Source organism: Stegodyphus dumicola, chromosome 4 (genome assembly GCF_044657685.1).
Source record: "Stegodyphus dumicola isolate Sdum_Otavi_A_Nest chromosome 4, ASM4465768v1".
Lineage (NCBI taxonomy): Eukaryota > Metazoa > Arthropoda > Arachnida > Araneae > Eresidae > Stegodyphus > Stegodyphus dumicola.
This window is the reverse complement of record NC_140771.1, coordinates 6,107,064-6,128,762: the sequence shown is the minus strand read 5'-3', so window position 1 is coordinate 6,128,762 and position 21,699 is coordinate 6,107,064. Positions and strand designations below refer to the sequence as shown.

Sequence of the window (21,699 nt, the reverse complement as noted above, 5' to 3'; positions counted from 1 at the left end):
CACTTGTTAAGAGATCCATGTAAAGTGTCAACTCCAATTTTATCATATGTAGTTAAAATCAAACATTTTACTCTCATTCAAGACTATATAAATATATGAGTTTTTAATCTCAAATATATGGGAAATTGTGAATTTTATCATAATACTGAGAGCCAAAGCAAAACTTATAAGTTCAATGTATACCTGAAATGAAAATGCATCAAAACATTTCAAATAGGAACGAACTCAGTTCATTCTTTCCAAGCAACAACCAAATCGGTAAATAATTTTTGTTGCCAAACCAGGAAACAAGAGCATTTGACACTTCAGGTTAATAGGTATACGTATGACGTCATGATTTAAATTTAATGTAACGTAACACTTTTTCCTCAATACCAATGAATGAATTAACTCGATAATTCCCAACAGCAGATATTTATTTAAAATGCTGACATTAACGAAACATTTTCGACATACAATGACGTCATATACGATCGCGTACTTTCTTCAACGTCAGAATATGACCTTATGTAATAATAATATACTTAGCAATAACAAAATAAAAATCAATAAACAACAAAAATCATCTGTGAAAATTTGAAAATAAAACGTTATATTTTATTTTCAAATTTTCACAGGACTAGTTTGAATGATTCTGCGCTTTTGCATCTGAGGATGATAATTAAAAGCATGAGTTATTGTGTGATGATAATTAAAAAAATAAGCTATGGTGTGATGATAATTAAAAGAATGAATTATGGTATCGTATTTGCGATGAATTCAATACAAGTCTCATTTGCAAGGGTAATATTTCATGTTCTTCACAAAAATTATGAATTTTTATTTTACAGAAACCCATTTGCAATACAAAATATTTTAAACATTAATTTGTTTTTAAAACTTTTTATATCAAAGAACGAAAAGTTAGGATTTTAAAATAAAGGCGTTTAAAAAGCAAAAGTATACTTTCCAAACGAGAGCATTAAAGATATTTGGAATAAATTTTAGCTGCTTTATAATAACCTTTCAACTGTTTCTGCTTTCGTTTAATAGCTATTTTTATATTTTCTTCCTTCTTCAGTTTTAATAGACTATTACAAAATGCTTGCCTTTTTTCTGCCCCAAGCTAAATGCATTTATTTATTTTAAAAATTATTAGAATATTGCTGAATGTTTGAAAAAGTTGAAATGTAAAATTCTGCTTAATTTGAGTTTTGGAAACAGTTCTGCGGAAGTGAATATTTTCTTCACTAGGTATTCTGTTATCTTATATCAAGTGGTATTGTTGTGTGAGTACGAGTTGGAACTTTTTACAAAAGTGCTCGTATAGGTCTCAGTATGACAGAGTGCAAAGCAGTAGTCACCATTTCAAACTACTAAGAATGTTAAACAAAAGACAGTATGCAAAACCTCAATGTTTAAGCTCGCAGAGTGATCTGTCTGTACTCTCAATACTCTGCGCTCAACTCTGAACTCAACTCAACTCAGAACTACAACTGAGAACTGATGCTGTCGCTGCTCTTATATAATTTTCCCACATCCGCCGAGAAATTTCCAAAACCTCCGATTTCTCGAAATTCCTGAAAGGCATATACAGTTACATAGGGCCGAATACGGTAACAGTTACGTAGGGAAGAACCGATTACAGATATATAGACATCGGACCAAAATGTCGCCAAACGGTCGTCCAATTTGGCTACAAAAATTAGTCGCCAAAACTATCGTTAGCCTGGTGCTATCTCAACTCAATGTTAAATGTACTTGTCCCTGTAACCTTATTTTTCCCTATGAAACCTTATTAAGTTTCGTTTCTTGAAGCCTTTCTTTTTAAATTATACAAGAGATCCTACAATTTACACATATATATATTTGAATTTAACAAATATTCTCTATTCGTAAAAAGCTAATATAAATTAAAAATTTTATTAAGAAATTTTAATTGCAAAAATAAAAAATAAAAATTAATTATTGCTGCGAACTAATTTACAATATCATTTAAACTCTAAGAGTATATGTTAATTAAGTGCATGTATCTAAAACCATGACCGAATTAAATTTGATAAGTGAATAATTGTTGAGCAGGCAGGAGACAGACTTATCAAGGGGAAGTTGCCTCCAAACCTAACTCTTCAATTACTCAATTTCGTCATCCATACAGGCAAGGGTAAAAGTAAAATTCAAAACCAAAAGTAAAAACAAATGTTGTGAATTACAAAAAAAGAAATTTAAACTAGTTGGAATTTTGAGAAATTTAGCAATTAAAATATTAATTAAATGTCAATTAAGAGTAGAAAATCAATTTTTTTAGAAAATCAAAGTAATTTAGAAACTCTTGCTTATTGAAAACTTCCCCTACACGAATGATGCATGTAAACCTAAAATAAACTATATACAATCATCCAAATATAATAATAATAATAATAAGCTAGTAAATAGCAAATTTTAATTTAACTTACCTAAATCTGCATATATATATTCACTAAAATTATTTACATATACACAAAATTCGCAACAATATTTTTTATCTGTTAACTATTAAACCAATTAACAGTGATTCAGTTATTTGTAAAATGAAAATTATCTCCCTTCTCAAACAATTATATTTAGAATATTAATAATGATAATTAATTTAACTTGCTTTGTCATTTAAAAAACGCTCAATGCGTATGGAAAATTATCTTGGTGGTTCCATCTATAAAACTTGGCGGTTAAGGCGCTTTATCTGTATATACATATTTTTCTGGCTGTATGAAATTATGTATGAAAGTATGAAATCCAGCATTCTATTGAATACTTAGGCATTTTATAGAATGCCTAAAATTGGCCGGAAATGTGCGTCACCATTAAACATTTCACATTTTGCGCAGGTATTCTATACAGTGCCGAAGGACAAACCGGCAAAGTATAAAATACATCTCCGATTCGGTTCGAATAACGGAAACGTCGTAACAGAAGTGATCAAATGATGTAAAAACGCCTAAGTAACTGCTAAAAGGAAACCTCGGATCTATTATTGGTTGCTGAATCGCTATGAAGTGATGCTTGTAGAAAGCAAGAATAAACTCAGTAAACTCGTTTATCCTGTTAAGAAGATAGTACTATACAGTAAAAGTACTATACAGTATTATGTCAAGGACACTGAGTTATTTCACGTACTTCATGAAACTCACTTGACTATTACACACAGAGCACGAGAGAAAATGTTGAAAGAACTTTGAACTACGTATAGAAAACGTTGCATGTAATGACATTGGTTTGTACGTCGACCTTTGGGAGCTCTGCTATAAAACACAGAAACGTATTAAAAATGTCACTGTTGTGAAACCTGTGAATTTTTTCTGAATTTAATTTCGCATTTTAGTTAATGCATTTTAATGTCGATCTTTCATTATTTTTTCAAAATAACATTTATATGCTGAAGGAATGAGCATCTTTTAAACTATAGCCTTATAATGACATTCTACGTGACCTCTAAGGCAGTTTAAAGCGGTGGCCTTTATGCTTTTGATATTATCCAAACCTTTGCAGAATGACTTCAAGCGTGTAGCACTGAAAAGATCATTGCTACGGTTTCAGCCACCTTCACTATGCAATTAAGTAATTTGCATAACTTAATATCAGTACAGAAACCATTGCTAGGCATCAAAGAATATCACAGAGCTACACATGTTAACGGATAATAATATAGATTTAAAATATAACCCTTTAAATTGTCCCTTGCTTATTAAAAAAATAAATTGATAGCACTGTAGATTATGCAGTAATATATCTAGGACAAAACCTCTTCGCAGCAGGTCAAGCTTAGGTCGCCTCGAGTCAAGTGAAATCATTAGATGGAATGAATATTAATTGAAGAAGTGGACTGCTCGAAACTCACTGGAAAGTTTCCTTGCAATAATGAAGCATTACAAGAGATGGATAGAATGAGAAATTATGGACCACCATCAGCTTTATAAATTAGAAACAAAAAAAGTTTAATAATGTTAATAAAAAGTGGCTAAAATAAAATTTATCTTTGTTGACCTAAGTAGGAATTGACTTCAAAAAATGTTTTTAAAGATTTTTTAGCTTAAGGATTTAGCCTTTATCCTAATACTACATATATTCATGTATTTTTCTTTCCTATTTTCAAGGCATGGGAATATTCTACATTTTTATTCTGCGGCTTGAATATGGCAGCTTTTCTGTTCATCTTTTTTGCCTACATCTCCATGTTCTTCACCATTTCCCACTCCAAGATAGGATTACGGTCTACTCAACAGCTGCAAGACCGTACTATTGCCAAGAGGTTCGCCTTCATCGTGGGCACCGATTTTCTCTGTTGGGTTCCTATAGTTCTCATCAAATTCATAGCCATGGGTGGTAAGGAATAGTTTGTACTTTATGTTTCATTATGAGCAATAACTGATGTTTGCTTTTTCAGATTCGAGAAGTAATGTCACGGCGTAGTTTGGTTACAGCGATCGTGTCAGTAGTTAAACAACTTGTGCGGTGCAGTTTCTTGGAAACGTACATTTAAGAAGGGTATTTAAATATGTCACTTTATTTATTTATTATTATTTACATTTTATAATTATTTATTATTATTCGAGTCCCTTTCGTCGGGACTCGAACCCCCTGCCAGTGTTCAGTCGCTTGTCCTCTCGGCCGCTAGTGGCCCTAAGCAACTGCTGTAACACCGAGTTCCTCAGGAATTTTTGCAAGCCATTAACAGTACGCATCCGGTGTTACTGTATGCTTACATAACTTCGTGTTGGCGCAACAGATATTTCCCAGCCGTCTCGAAACTTGGTGAGGTGGTGCTCTTCCTTAAAGCGAACGAAGACCCTAATGTACCAACGTCTCTTATCGGCCTATTTGTCTCCTTCCTGCCTTCGGTAAAGTACTAGAGAAAGTCGTCTTTGAAAGATTTAAACACTATATCCTGTCTGGACAGAGTATAAGTGAAAAACAATACAGCTTCATTCCTGGGAGATCGGTGGATCACGCGCTGCAGCACCTACGAAAAATAATAGCAAATAACAGGAAGAAATAACCAGCATAGTCTCATTATCTCTTCCGACATGCAGGGCGCCTTCGACTCGTTGTGGTGGTAAGCGATTACAGGACATGGGTTGCCCTAAGATCCTCTTTGACCTTATTTACAGCTACCTGAGTGATCGCCGCTTACAAGCCACTACGGACATAGGAGCGCACTCACGACCCATCAATAACGTCTGTCCTCAAGGACCCCTTCTGGGTCCACTGCTTTGGAATCTTGTAGTCGACACAGCGTTGCATCTCTTTAACCATGGAAATACTGGCTTATGCCAAAGGGCACAGCCGCATTGCTTATGAGACTAGGGCTCAACAAGCAATGGACAGAATGGCCAAATGGGCCAATGGTCATAAGTTAATTATTGCCAACTCAAAAACCCAAGGTATGCTTATTTGCCCAGGTAAGCGCCATCGAAGAACCCCCTGCATCAACCTTCATGGCAAAAATATTAAAATAGTCAGAAACGTGAGGTACCTTGGGGTTGTAATTGACGACACATTCACTTGGATGCCACATTTAAAGGAGGTCAAGGCACGACTTCACAGGATATTTCATTCCATGCTCAGGACAGCAGCACCAACATGAGGAATTTCTTCGAAGATGTTTAAGACGTGGTGCTCTGTAATTGCTGAGAGTATTGCATTGTATGAAGCCTCCATCTGGGGCCTCATACAATGGAAACAAACATTTATTTTGAAATGAAGCGTCCAGAAAGATTCATAACAACCATTTTGTTCATTTTAGAAATGAAAAGGGTAGTCACCAAATCAAGTAAGAATTAAAAGATATTTTTCTCTTCTGATGATGAGGGATTTATGTCTAATCAGCTTTGATTACAATACAGTTTTATTCAAACTGCGCCAGCTTAAGCTGCTTTATACTTACTAAAAATTCCAAGTCTTTCATTTGATGTTAAAACTAGCTGCACTAGCAGCTAAACTTTAATCATGAACCGTAATATCTGCAACTTAATTTCAAGTCTCTTTCTTAAGCCTTTCTTAAACACTTTTTAACTAGGTGTGGAAATCCAAAAGGATCTTTATGCATGGGTGGCTGTGTTTCTACTTCCTGTCAATTCTGCCCTCAATCCAGTGTTATATACTCTGACGACCAAACTTTTCAAGCAACATCTTGCCAAAATTGTGTATAGCTGCAGAACTACAGCACATGCAGCGAATGACAGCTCGGGAATATCACTCAATTCCATCCTGCATCATCGTAATAGCTCCAAAAGGACTTTGGTGACTACATTTTCAGAGGTAACTGGTGTTTTCTTAGTTTTCCTTTAAAACTAATGACCAAAGAATTTAAGGATTATCTTTATTCCTTGGTCAATAATGTTGTGCAGTTACAAACAATGATATAAAAATAATAAAAACCTAATTTAGATTTCAGACTACAAAAATCAGTGTTATATTTGCAAATTTTCACAGGATTGGTTTCAATGTTTTTTCCGAACCATCATTCTCAGCTGCCAAAGCGAAAATGAACGAGATAAGGTATAGGGATTAGATAAGATAAGAAAGGCTGGACAAGAGTTAAACTACTGGCGCCATCTATTGATGAAAACGAGAACTGAAACATAATTTCCTTAAAGAGTGAAGGCAAAGATGGATTGGAATTAGGGTCGTTAACCAGAACAGAAAGATTTTCCTGAATGTGAAACGCCTCCAGAAAATCCAGTTCACCAATGGAAGACTTTATTGAATACTTTTTTCTGCATAAAAATTGAAAGTATGATTTTCGGACCAACAATGCTGGGCAACAGAGGACTTCAGTATTTCCTTTTACCTAACATATGCCTCATCTTCCTTAACGCGAAATTCTAAGACTCTCTTAGTTTGGCCAATGTAAATTAAACCACACTGACAAGGAATCCTGTAAATACCCCATGAACTCATGGGTCCTTGAGTATGGAAATCGGAATTTTATGGATAGGAAAATAAACGATTCGAGAGTTAAATCTGTGCAAAATACGTGCAATTTTTGTTGTCTGAATTCTAAATTAATAAAACCTTGTTAGAGTATTAATGCATGACCGAATATCTTATGGATACTGGATATAATATCTTATGGACTTTTGCATTTTTCTTCTGCGTATGAAATATGAGATTATTATTTGCTTCATCAAATTCAAAAATGAAATTATTATTTTTTAATTCTTGAATTTGTTGCATATTACGGAGTGTATATTACTGCGGATTAGAAGTCATGTAGTTACACTTGTAATCACATACAGTTATACAGATTAAAAAATGCGGTTTAAGCTAAGAGTTAAGATGCCCTTATATGTCAGGTCTTTCAAATTGTAAGATATCTGTATTACAAATTGTAATATAAGAAATAATATCTTATTTTTTATATTAAATATTCCAGTTAACTTCTACTTTATCCCTTTAACTTAGTCAGAAATACAAACTGAGCGACAATAAATAACGAGTGAAAGTGCAATTTAGAAGCAAAACGCCAGCAATTTTAAGCCAGTAACTCTGTAAACATTTCCGCTTAGAAGTCACGCTTGTGTTGGAGCCGGGTTATTAGATTCTACTTTATAACCTCCTCTATAAATTCTTAAAATTATCGTCGCAGCCTTAAGCCACAAGAAATTGCTTCTGTTAACGTTTCAGTTTTGCATTTACCAGCCAATAATACAAATAAATTTTTCGTTTACTTTTACTATTGTCATACTGAAATTTGTGCTCCTGGATCCTGAGGTAAAGATGCGACTGCAATTCTTCTGTAGTCTGGAAAATTAAACATGTTTATATTTAGAGTAATTAGGTTTAATTAAAAAATCAACCTTATAAACTGAGTTTAAATTTACGTGAAATACCTATTCAAATGTGTTATGGGAAAACTATTTCTAGCTGTAGTAGAACAGTTACAGCCGAAAACATTGCTGCAAGAACATCGCAGACGAAAACGTCGAGGAGAAAACAACGCAAGGCGAAAACGTCGTGGGAGAAAATAAAGCGGTCCAAAAGCTTCGCAGTTTAAAAACAGCTTCGTCGAAAATATCGTTGTAAAAATAAAGTACCTCCAAATCATCGCATGACGATAACATCGCACACATGCGTTTTTCAGATTTTAAAAGTTGTAAATGCATTTTCGCATAATGATCTGGCAGTACAAGAAGGAAAGAGAGTGAAAATGTTAACAACACTTTAAGAATAAACGGAAAAAAGGCAAGATATAATTTTCATTAAAACAATAACAGATTAACAAACGTGAAAGAAAATAATTTGATAATTAACTACGCAATTTGTATAGAGTAACCTGATGCAGTTATTTATCTTTTTGTTTATCTAAAGGTTTTTGGACTGTATTTTTAATGAAAAATTATCAGTAAAACTTTAATAAAAATTAATATATTTGTAATTAACTCTGCAAGTTTGAAATTAAGTGCTGTAAGTTGCATTAATTTTCTTTTCATTTTCAGTTTTTAAGTGCTTAGGTTTCCTTTTTACTTTTTTCAGAAAACGTTATCAGTTCAATCAAAAATATGAGATATAGAAGTGAAAACATTCCTCTTTCCTTCTTGCGTTCCCAAATCATTATGCGAAAATGCACTTACTTTTAAAACATGGGGGGGGGGAATGTGTACAATGTTATCGTCATGCGGTGATTTGTAGGGTCTTTATTCTTTACCACGATAGTTTCGACAACGGTGTTCTTACTGCGAAGTTTTTGAACTGCTTTATTTTCGACCACAATATTTTAGAATTGCGATGTTTTCTCTTTGCTTTCTTTTCTCCCGCGATGTTTTGTACTAAGACGTTTTTGCCTTGCGGTGTTTTCTCCGCGACGTTTTCGTCCGCAATGTTTTCTGCCAGTAGAACTCGCGAGTTTCTGCTCATTTCAAAACAACATTGTGTTAACGTCAATAATGTTCTATGTTTCATTTAATATTATTTTAATAGCCTTTATTTTAAAAAAACTTCGATATTTTCAGATATCAATTAAATCGATATTTTCAGATATCAATTAAACGAATATCAAAAGAATCGATATTTTCAGATATCAATTAGCAGTTAATACATTATCCAAACAATTCAGACAAGATTAAGAAGATCGTAAGGTATCCGACTACGTTCTAATCGCCAATTTTGATGAAATTTTTCAAAAACATTTTATTAGTTTATTTTCAAAACAACTTTTGTTTTGTCATTTCTGTCGTAGAGAAGCAATTATGGTTATCCTTGTTCTAACGCAATAAACTGGAAGTTTCTGTTTTAAAGCCTGGAACCTGTTGCGTAAAGGAGTATTCTAAATAACTTTAAAATGAGAATGTTTCATTTGAATGCTTTGGTGATGTTCAAAAGATTATTTTGAACCTTTCTATTTGTTAGTAAATGCTCGGGAACAATTACTTATGCAACTTAGTTTTCATACTTGGCAACAGTTTTTACCTCCTTATGTTTGAATTACATTAAGCCTATTTTTTTGAAAATCTTCATTTTTTTTCAACTTTTCTGTTTGTTAACAAAGCGTTAACTTCAAATATTACTATAGTAATTTTATGAAAATCTCCACAAATATTTTGTGAAGTATTATGAATTAAATGGATTAAATGTTTAGGTTTAATGCACATATTTAAATTTTTTTCAGACAATTTTATAAAAGAAAAGAGAGAAATTTCTCGAAAAATAGCTAGTGCACGTGCTCAAACAGGTATATTCAATAGACATTTTAACTCATCATTTAGATTTTAGTCCATTTAATTCTTTAGACCTTAATAAATATAAGTAAAAAATATCAAAATAAAATGTTGATAAATATTTTTGCGGGAACATATCTGATAGACCTGAAATTTAACACACTTTTAACCAAAAATGTAAGAAAAAATGAAAAATTATACTTCGGTAACAGGTTTATCTTTCATTTTTATAATTTTAAGTAGTATTCTGCTAAATAACACTAATAATATATTTATTTGTACTATTTTCTGAGATTTGGGTGTCGAACGTATACGGGTTTCGTACCTAGGAACACCGACAAGAGCCCTTAAGCTGTGCTTTTAATATGTCTATTTCTTATTCAGTTTAAATAAGTTGTTTTTTCTTCCTCTTTTGATAAGCCACATTTTATCAGGAAGAGGCTTGTCCAATACTCAAAGACTAACTTACTGAGAGTCTGATTGCTGTAACTTTAGCTGTGGCATATTTTTCTTGAATTGTTGAAAATAACTTCTATGTTAGTGCTTTTTGTAGCGGCAAAGGGGGAGGGCTGAAATCCTTATCATGTTATTTTTACCATGCAAAAGAAATTTTACAAATAACTGATCGAAACTATTGGAGAAACCATACTAGAAAAAAGGGTATCATTTAAAAATACTAAATACACTCTGCCGACTTCGGGAGGGTAAAGAATGCAAATCTATTTTCCTTCAATAAAACTTTTTTGAGATTCGAATAAGAAAGGAGAAAATAAAAAGAAAGATACAATATAAAGATAACTGCTTCATATGACATATTTTATGCCTTTAAATATAATTAATCTAATGCATTAAGGATCATGTATTGTATTCAATGAAACACCTACGCAAGATATGCATTTAATCGCATATTGGAATGATACATTTAAAGGAATTCAAAACTTTGAATTTTACATAAATTATAGCTTCAAACTTTGCGGTTTTAATTGCATCTGAAAGAGATTTTTATCAAATTTTCTGATAAGCCAATAAGAAAACCGATGTTCATTTTTGAATTTTAGAAATGTTCAGGTATAGCTTCAGCCTTTTGATTTTGAACTGTTGCCATAATAAATTTTTATTTACAATGCAAATGTAAACAGTAGATCATGGGACTAAAAGATTCTAATGATAAGGCATATTGATAATATTGCTTCATATCGGTAATCTAAAAGCATTGCGACTAATAAATAACAATTTTTCTCCATGATTTTATTATATCGTGCATCATACTTTCAATTTAATCCGAATTACAGCAGTTATAAGCTTACGTGTTTCTTCTACTTACACTGCCCTTAAGTATTTGTCTGACATAATTACGACCATCAGCAGGAAAGTAACTAAACTTCTTTTAAGATTGTTTCACAGACGTTTTCACATACATACAGTAAAAGCCTCATGGGCTTTGAAATATTAAAACCTAGTAACTTATTTTCGAGAAAGAGATAAAAACGCTCTGTTATATCTTTTCAGAGAGACAACAATTCCTTGAACAGAACATCTTTGCTCGTTCCAGACAGCCCCGGAAGAGTACGAATATGTTCTTCGGCCAAGAAGAGGAAAGAAATTCCCTCGTATATTCGCGAAGACATGATATAAAGAGACTTTTCCGTCATATCTCAGGCTGAAGAGTGTGGAAAAACGTTTCTACAATAAGTGCAGGAAATTCTCTTTTTATTCTTTGTTCGTCGATATGTTTGTTTCCTATCATCTGACAGAACAATTTTGCCATTTACATCTGAGTGTATAATGCATGTGTGCAGTATTTTGTTGACATTTAAGTACGTATGAGTCGAATGTATTTTGCAAGTGCTAGTGAATTATTAGACTTTCCAGGAAAAGCATTTGTCCAAATATATTTGTTTGTGCTTATACATCTTTTCTCGGTGGTGCCATGTTTCCGTAGTTAAGGAATGAGGAAAATGTTCGGCCTAAATTGTGTTGATATGAACCATATAAAATTCTGAGAAATGCTGGATTTAAACGCTACAATATATTTCTATGTTTTAGGCTATGGATAAAATGATGGAAAAGTCTACGAAGTTACCACAATGGAGTTACGTTAAATTCTCCATTGTGCTGATTGTAGAACAAATGATTTCTTGTATCGGGAGTCTTTTACTCTTTAATTCCTATTTGCGCAACATTATTTATAAAACAACTCAAATATCAATTATAATTCAATAATTTGTTAATGTACTATAGGAATTATGCTATTTTATTCAGCATTTTCTCAGGGACTGCAAATAAAGTAGTTAAAAATAATTAAAAACTTAAAGAAAAAATAAAGAAGACTCTATTAAAATATTTAAAGATTTAAAGACAAAATAAAGAAGACTTCCTTAAAATATTTAAAGACTTGAACACAAAATAAAGAAGAATTCCTTAAAATATTTAAAGACTTAAAGACAAAATAAAGAAGAATTCCTTAAAATATTTAAAGACTTAAAAACAAAATAAAGAAGAATTCCTTAAAATATTTAAAGACTTAAAAACAAAATAAAGAAGAATTCCTTAAAATATTTAAAGACTTAAAGACAAAACAAAGAAGACTTCCTTAAAATATTTAAGACTTAAAGACAAAACAAAGAAGACTACTTCCTTAAAATATTTGAAGACTTCAAAACAAAATAAAGAAGTCTTCCTTAAAATATTTAAAGACTTAAAGAAAAAATAAAGAAGACTTCCTTAAAATATTTAGACTTAAAGACAAAATAAAGAAGAATTCCTTAAAATATTTAAAGACTTAAAGACAAAATAAAGAAGACTTCCTTAAAATATTTAAAGACTTAAAGACAAAATAAAGAAGACTTCCTTAAAATATTTAAAGACTTAAAGACAAAATAAAGAAGAATTCCTTAAAATATTTAAAAACAGTGCCCGTACAGAGGCATTTCGCACATATTTTAGACGATTTTTATTGTACATACAAAAATAGTTTACCTAAAGTTGTATTTATATCTTCTACTTGACAATTCTTATTAATCACTGTCTTTCTACTCCTTAATTTCAAAGACGATAAAGGCTTTGGTATTATCGGAAGAGCTATTTTATCCCATTCCTCTTAAACAGCTTCTCAAAGTCCAAGGAGGGCTCTAGATTGAAATCCACAGGTCACGAAAGTTAGGGATATGAGTGAAGGATGTGGCCTTGATACTGGTTTCTTGTTCCTTTTTTTCCAGGAAATTAACAGTAGATTTTGATGCCTGGTAGCTTACTTTGTCTTGATGCAGCTCTACCGATTGATGAGTAAAGACAAGGTGTAGAGACATTAGATTATTTCGAAGCAGGAAAGGTGAAAAATGAGCAACGCCTTCCACGGGAATCGAACCAAGGACCTCTGGAATACGTGCCCAGCATGCAAACTACTACACCACCAAGGCACGCTAAAAAGGTGGGAGAAATACCTTACACACTTCCCATTTTAAAGGGCGAATGGGGTTTAAGGGACCCAATCGCCAAATCCTGGGTGTGGAGAATCATCGCCCACCACCCTTTTAGTTCGGGCGCCACTGTAGAGACATTAGGATTTTTTTTTGAAGCAGGAGACTTGAAAAATGAGCATCACCTTCGCCGAGAATCCAAACACAGGCCTTTGGAATACGCGCCCAGCGTAATGATCACTACACCACGAAGGCACGCCAGGAAGACGGGAGAAATACCTTATAAAGGTATTTCATATTTGAAAATTAAATGTTAAAAATGTGAGATTTATGTTAACATTTGCCCCCACTCTCTTTAGTTTTAACTTGCCGTTGTACAAAAAAACCAACAACAATCATAAATCACTTTGATTCACTCACTTTCTTTAGATACTTTGAACCATGTTTTAATATTTTTTTCTCTTCTTTGGTGACAATAAATGGATCTCTTTTTATTGCAGTCATTTAAATACACCCAAGATTCATCTATTGTGACAACATTTTTCCACTTTTATCCAGATAAATGTTTCTCAAAAATTCTCATAGAATTCTGCAGCTGGTTCTGCGTTCGGCGATATGTTGTGGCGAAAGGCGATGCGCATTATGTTTTTTCCGCCTTTTTAATATTCAAATCAATAGTAATCATTTTGCGTACAGTTGACACTGAGCATTTTATTGATTTTACAACTTTCCTTTGCATTGGCGGGTTTTCTCTTAACATTAACGATCTTACCTTTGCAATATTCGAAACACTCTTTTTTCCTTGAATATGTAGTTGAAACAATTTTTCCACTTGAAGGCAAACTCTGACGTTTTTTTCTTTTTTGTTGACAATATTACCTATAGTAGCTATAATTAAGCTAATAAATATTCTATAAGCGGGGTAAGTTGGCGCCAAACTATTTTGGCCTTCAAAATTTGGCGAATTTTTTTGCGACAACGAAAGCACTAAGATGTGATTTTTAAACATAAACAGAATAGTAACTTTTAAGTTTTGCAGTAATGAAACGCCGATATTTTATGTAAACAGAATAGTGCAATGAGATGATAAAATACTAGATGAGTAAAACAATGTCCAGCAGATTTGCAAGTAAAAACACAGTCTTATCTATGTAATTCATCATAAAATAGTAGAAAGAACAATTCTTGTAAATAATTATTGAGTAAATAAATATATACACTTATCAGATAAGAGCACTGCGAAGTGAATTTTAAACGTAAACAGAATAGTAAATTTTTGTGTACAGGGATGAACTGCGATTATTATGTGCAAACAGAATAGTAAATGAAATTTATTAAATGATAAAACAACGTCGTGGAATTCAACACACTAACATCTTTTGTTCAAAACTTCAAAACTTTAAATATTCCACATCTTCGATTGCTACATGCAAAAAACAAAACTAAAAAAAATGATTAACTAAATAAAATTAAATGAAAACATTCATAACTTCACGTCATCTGAAATCCAACATTCTTCCACCACCAACAGCTTAACCTTCTGCAAATATTTATATAAATATAATATTAAGCATATATATAATAATAAGCAGTAAAACTTTTTAAAACAAACACAGTATTTCAAAGTTAAATTTAAAAATTCTTCCCTGGCTGCACTAAATTCGCACTCTTACAGTTACCGAAATAAAGCTTTAGGTTTGCCACAAAAAAACATACTGCGGGAAACCACATCCAAATCAAAATCGCGCCAAATACTCTCGCCATGTTTGGCGCTCACCTCGATTATGGGATATTAACTTATAATTACACAAAAGACCATGGTTTTCACAGCGTTTTTTAATAACTAGATATTCCTCGAAAAGAACACAAACATACCCTTCTCTCCATTTTTTCTTTAAAAGCGCCATTTTTCATGAAACAAAACTATTAAGTAGCAGAACACAATTTATACTTTCAAAAATGTGGCTACAGTTAGAACAAATTTCCAAGCAAACGATTTTTTAGAGAAAAGCAAAATCGTCTGAAAAGTGTTCGAAAAGCCTTTGCAGTTAGTTTACCGTAAATGTTATTGGATTTTATTTTATTTCAAAATCGTAACAATTTGTCTGTTAAAAGCGTAAGAAATGAGTGATTTAGAAAGGTATGTAAAGTGTGTATTAAGTATTAAAGCATAAATAATTTATGTAAGTATAAGTGAAAAAGTATAATTAAAAAACTATTCAGCATAGTATTTAAAAGGCAGTTCTTATAACATTTACGCTATGAGTATAATTAATGAAAGAGGTTTTTATCGCCAGCCATAAGAAATATGATCTAATAAAAAAATTGTCATTTTTATAAATTTATAAGCTGAATCTTTAAGAGCTGTGTGGAAAAAACTAAGAAAAATTCAGGATGTTAAATATTTGTATTTTCTACTATTCATTTCTAAAATTCAATAAATTGCATATACAATTTTAATTTTCCATTTTATTTGCATATCGTTTTATATTTTTCTTACAATTTTTATTTTTAATTTATTAAAAACTCATCATTTTTGTGAGACATTTAGATTAAAGAAAAATTGAAGGTTTTATAAAACAGACTGAAAAAGAGGAAGATTCAAATAGAAGAATCTTATTTTAATCAAATATTTCAAAAGCTGATAGTCGTTTCTTTATATAATTGTTGGCGTATTGAATGATAATAGTACTTTTGAAGTTTTATCTAAGCATATTACATTCTTCATATTTGCTTTAAACTACATACGTGTATCTTTATAGTAATTTCATATTATTTTACTGTACATATGAAGAAGTCCTTTTTTTATATATTACTCATGTTATATTCGTACTATAATTTTATATGTAATTTGTCATTCGCTACAGATGTATATATAAATTATAGGTGAATGGTTAAAATGTATATAGAAGAGTCATATTAAAATATACGTATATATTTAATGTTGTTAAAATCTCAGTTTCCGTAATACAAATGAATGTATTGCTATATTTCAAGTTTTATTTATATTATGAAGTTGTGTATTACTATGCTGATAAGAAATAAAGTTACTTAAGCGTTAAGTCTGGAATAGAAAGGAAATATTCATTTATTTTCATAATATTAAATAATTACAAAGGTAAATTACCTGAATTTGCAGTGTTCTAGGAACGAAATTCTATATATCAAATCCGAAAAACTGTATCCATAATTTGTTCTCTTCAAGAATAACTTTAACCATTTTACAAAATATGATGTGTACACCATATGACTTCCTTGCATGGAATATTAAATTATACGCATTTTTTCCTGCATTTAATTTAAACTTATTTAATTAAATCTACTTTGTCGATAGCGCATAAAACACAATAGCATAAATGCACTCCTTAAAATTCATTATATTAATTACCATAGAGACACTTTGGCGCTAGGTTCACTTAACAGCGTCACATCTCATTCATTTTATAACTCAGAATGCGTAAAAATTATATCACCTGGAGAATTATTTAATCGTTGCAACATGTTCTCTTCCAACACTATAATAAATCTAAAACGATGTATAAAAGAAATTAGACAAATAACAAAGAAACAGGTGTTCTTGCGAAGCTTACTTTCTTTAGATTGGTAACAAATCCATTACTCTGCTAAGTTTCAAATGTAAACAAATATGGCTGCTATTGTAAAAAAATTAGGCTTAGTCGCAGTTAAGCAACTTTTAAATTGTTGATAACTCCACACATATTGCATGAAGATTTACTAAAGGCATAAAAACCTTTAATTGGAAGATAAGAACAACATAATTCAATCATTTTTAAAGCAAAAAAATGCACAACTTACCAACATATATGAATAAAGAAAACTGAGCTCACGGATCTCAGTAACAGAGTGGATATATATATATATATATATTTAACTTTTGGTGCTGCCGATTGCCACCAAAAAGGGAGGTGCACAACTACTACCTATAGTTGTCCTATATACAAAATTTCAACGTTCTGAAGCTACTCGTTTTTCCTATTCGTTATGCGAGACACATACATACACTCGCACACTAAAGAAGCTCGTCTGAATTCACTTAAATCAGTTTTATAATTTCTTTGGGGGAAAAGAATCCTTTATTCTGTCCATAGGTGCAGACGTGAAGCAAAAAAATCCTTAAATTGCACTCGATAGCGGTCAAAATGGATATTTTCTTTGAAATATGGTACCTGGAATCTTTCGCGATTACAATACTTCCTTTTTAATTTGTTCAAGGAAGTAAAAAGGATCAGATGCGTGTGAGACAGTAAAAAATACGAATATTTCGTTCACAAACCTGGAAGTTTGCTTTTGGTCCCATTCGGCAAAATGACACTGAAGGTGCAGAAATTCACTATATTCACTGCTAAGTTTCAAATGTATACAAATATGGCTGCCGTGGTAAAAAATTAGGCTTAGGCGTAATTAAACAACTCTTAAATTGTTGATAATTCTACAACTACTGCATGGAGATTAACTAAAGGCATAAAACCCTTAACCGGAAGATAAAAATAATATAATTCAATCATCTTTAGAGCAAAAAATGCACAATTTGCAACATAAAAGAATAAAAAACCGAACTCATGGAGCCGAGTAACAGAGTATGTATATATATATATACTTTTAGTGTAGTCGATTGCAACCAAAAAAGGGAGGTGCACAGCTACATGTTATAGCAGTCCTATATACGAAATTTCAACGTTCTGAGGCTACTCAATTTTGAGTTATGCGAGATGCATACATACATACCTAAGTACGTACAGACATCACGAAAACATTCTTCTGAATCCATTTTTAATCCTTTTTGCAACCCGTTTTGGGAGAAAGAGTCCTTTATTCTGTCCTGACGTACAGATTTCAATCAAAAACATAATTAAATTGCTTTCGAGAGTGTTCAAAATGGATGTTTTTGTTGAAATATGATACCCAAAAATTTCCTTAATTACAATACCTCCTTTACTTCGTAGAAGAAAGTAAAAATTTATTTCAAGTTTTGAATACAAAAAATGAGCAGATAAATTAAAATAAATTAAGCCGCTTAAAAATCAAATTGAAGTACAGATAAATTTCAAGAAGCCAATCAAACCACACCAAAATTGTGCTGGAAAAGTAACGCTTGTTGCAGAATGCTCCACGTTTTCCTCCCACTTTTATATAAAAGTACTATTTGCTTCAAATCAATTTCTACAGCTTTCCCTAATATGAAGATGTGGATGCCGTTCATTATTTCTCCAATTTCGTTGAATGGCTAAGATGAATTGTAATAATGGCCATCATGAAAATGGGCAGTACACTAAATACTCAGCAAAAGTATCTATTATTTTTAGAAAGAATCATCTTAGAATCATGGCTTCCTTTGGTGGTTTATAAGACACGAAAATAGGTCTTTATGATTTGCAAAATTTTATCTTGGGATTTTCCTACAAAGTAGCTCTAATTTGGCTTGAAATATGCCTGCCCATTTCAAAATATACCCGATTAAGAAAGAAAGGGTTCATTGCAAATTTTCATGTATCTGTGATTTCAAGTGAAACTGATTATTATCAGCTAACAAAAAATAACTTAAGCTTTACAGCCAAACAAACTCATTAGCTTATTACGAAAATTTATTTTTGAAATCATAAATTTTTAGTAACCACTTACCTTAGGTTAGGTTATTTAATTACGGCAAAGCCTCGAGGGCTATCTGCCTAAGGAGAGTGATGTCTTCGTGGAGGACTTTTTAAGGGAAACTGGCTCGTATACACGTTACACATGGGGAAAAACACGAAAACACCCATGCAGCCAGCCCGTTCGCGGGATTCGAACCTCGGACCGAACTACCAGTGTTCAGCGACTTTACCGCTCGACCGCTTGTGGGCCCACTTACCTTAGAAATGCAGGGTTATATCTGATTCGATTACACGTAGTAATCTGGACTGCATACTTTAGTTATATAACTAGTTATTAATGATTATTGACGTAATTATTAGTACTTCGTATTACTAATAGTCACGTATTATATTCCATTAATAGCAAATACTAGGACTAAATTCAATAATTTAATAGTATTTTGCTGTGATATCTCTTCTCTAAGCGTGGAAAATATCTTGGTACTCTAACAGGAACAAATATGGGACAAACCATTGATAACGTTTCAATACATAATTCATCAACACATAATCAAAGATATTGCAATTTCTTTATAAGACGAAAATAATTGTTTGATGTGATTAAGTATTTTCCAGATCAAGGCCTGAGAATTTAAGATATTTCGGGCATTTACTGAAGCGCAGTTAAATTCTTGCCATTATGAAAAATGAACTATTAAAAGAATTTTTATGATCTTAGACGTGGAAAAATATTCAGAAATTATTCATGAAAAATGAGATTATATTTTATTTTTATGTTACATTTTGAGCTCCTGGTACATAGCTTGTAAACACAGACGTAAGATGTACACTGCGTAAAAAAAGGGGGGACATAAAAAAGGGGGATAGGTATTTTGACACAAAATCGGACCTTTTTCTGAAATAGCATGTCAATTTTTTTCCATATTTCGATTTTACGATTCAAATTATGCCTATACATTAAATTTTGGAAAATTTGGCGCGAAATTTACGGAGAACTTCAAAAAATTATCTTGGCGCAATTTTATGGCGAACATCTTAATATATAGCAACCAATTTTCCTTTCCCTTCCCATTATGCCGAAGCGGAAAAAATGCACATCGTTCCTACCTTTTTACATTGTGCATAAGCAGGAAAAAAGTTACTTCTTTCCTACTTTCAAATAATTTTAGCAAATTGTCTAAACCACACTTGATTAGGTTTCAAAAAATCTGCCAAATTTCAAAGCGCGGAAATATATAAATTCACGTATATCTTCGAAAATTTTGAATAAAAAACTGTCATTTTTGCAAATATGCATAGAAATACGTCTACTTTAAGATGATGGTAAATATTTTATAGATTATAATTCAAAATATTTTTTGAAAAATTTATAAAAATTATTTAAAAATACAAATTTTAAAAGTAAATCATAAAAAATGGGGGAATTTTATTTGGAATGAACCTGAATTTCGAAATGGGAAAGGAAGAATCAAATAAGTATAATAAAAAAAGAGAGATTATTAAATATATACCAAACTCAATTAACATTGAGGAGCTAAAACTTTGAGAGCTCATTTTTTAAAAAACACTCGTGCAATTTTTACAAAACTTGGCAGTTTGGCATAATTTGTATCATAGAATTGAATTATGGAAAAACATTGGCATGTTATGTCAGAAAAAGTCCGATTTTGTGTCGACATTTCTATATTAGAACGATAAATCTAATACATATCCTCAGTCGCGCTTTCGAGACATAAAAAACGCAAGTTGAAGTTCGTGAATTGGCCAAGTAGAACGGGAGGCATATTTCACAAGTGCACATCAGCGTAGCCACTGAGGGAGGGGTTTCGAAAATGGACGAATGAGCTTCTATTGCTCTTGTGACGCTTAACCTTCGTGCATGTGAACGTATGTTGTTTACGTTTTAATTTGTATTTGTTTCGCAGTTATAAATATATGGCGTAATAGTAGAAAATCTCGTAGTTCTTTCCTTTTCTGAGTTAAATTAATCGCTGCCATTTCACTTTCGCGATTTTTATCACGCATTAATATTTGGATTGGTGTTTACGGCATATTATCACTCTTTACATCGAGAAAATGACTGAAGCTACAATTAGCCTCAAGTATTATGCATTTACTACCACCTGTGGATTAACCCTTTGCGGCACAGTGTGTCCTTTCTGGACACACCTAAAAATTTCCTTCTGTACACACAGAAAAATTGAATGAAAAAAGGATTTATAAGTTACTCTGAACCTTCTTTATTTATAGTAGATGGCAGCTCAACACAAGTCAGTCCATATATTTTAGCCATGTTTAGTTTTTAAAACCTTCATTTTTCAAAGAAATCTTCCAGATTTTTTAGGGTATAAAAGGAATTGTTTGGAAAGAAATTTCTATGTTATTTTTTTGGCTGTATGCTAATCTCCTTACTCTATATTAGTTTTAAATTTTTACCTTGAAATCTTGCTTAAAATCAAGCGGCGAACCCTAGGTGTGCCTAGACCGGGGTCATCGATCATCTAGGACAACTGAGAGTCTGTATTCTTTGTTTCTCCGCATCTCATCGGTCAGTTCATTAACAATAATGCTCGTTTCAGCACTTTTTTCGAAGCTCTATTCAATCAGTGTGCCCACTTTGGGCACACCCACAGAATTAAAACGATAAGTGCTATCTTCACAAAATTTTACTTGTGTACTGCTCTAGGCCTAGTTAGACTGCCTACCTTACTTTTAATCAAAAATTTCCAACTTTAAAAGGTAGCTTGGAGGAAAGGGTTAAGAGAATTCAAGTGTATATATTTTTTTAACTGAGCTGAGAAGGACTGGAAGTGTTACAATGAATATAGTGTATTCTTATTTCAGTGCTTGCATTCTTTTGACTTTTAAAGTGTAAGATTCAGAATACATATTGTGTATGATCTGATTATATCCACTGTTAACATTAAAAGTTATATGTTAATAAAATGAATATATTTGTTGTGAATAAGATAAGTTCACTCTGTTTGATGAGTATTT

General features: G+C 31.9%; 1 protein-coding gene across 1 annotated transcript in view; it reads left to right on the top strand.

Moving 5' to 3' along the window:
* LOC118182376 (uncharacterized) overlaps positions 1 to 16,245 on the top strand; it is a 347,901-nt gene extending 331,656 nt beyond the window's left edge. The window contains exons 19-21 of the mRNA XM_085814501.1: positions 4,113 to 4,341; positions 6,035 to 6,276; positions 11,184 to 16,245. Coding sequence (XP_085670627.1) covers positions 4,113 to 4,341; positions 6,035 to 6,276; positions 11,184 to 11,309 — 597 coding nt within the window. The 3' untranslated portion in view covers positions 11,310 to 16,245. The remainder of the gene's footprint in view (positions 1 to 4,112; positions 4,342 to 6,034; positions 6,277 to 11,183) is intronic.
* The last annotated feature ends 5,454 nt before the right edge of the window (positions 16,246 to 21,699 follow it).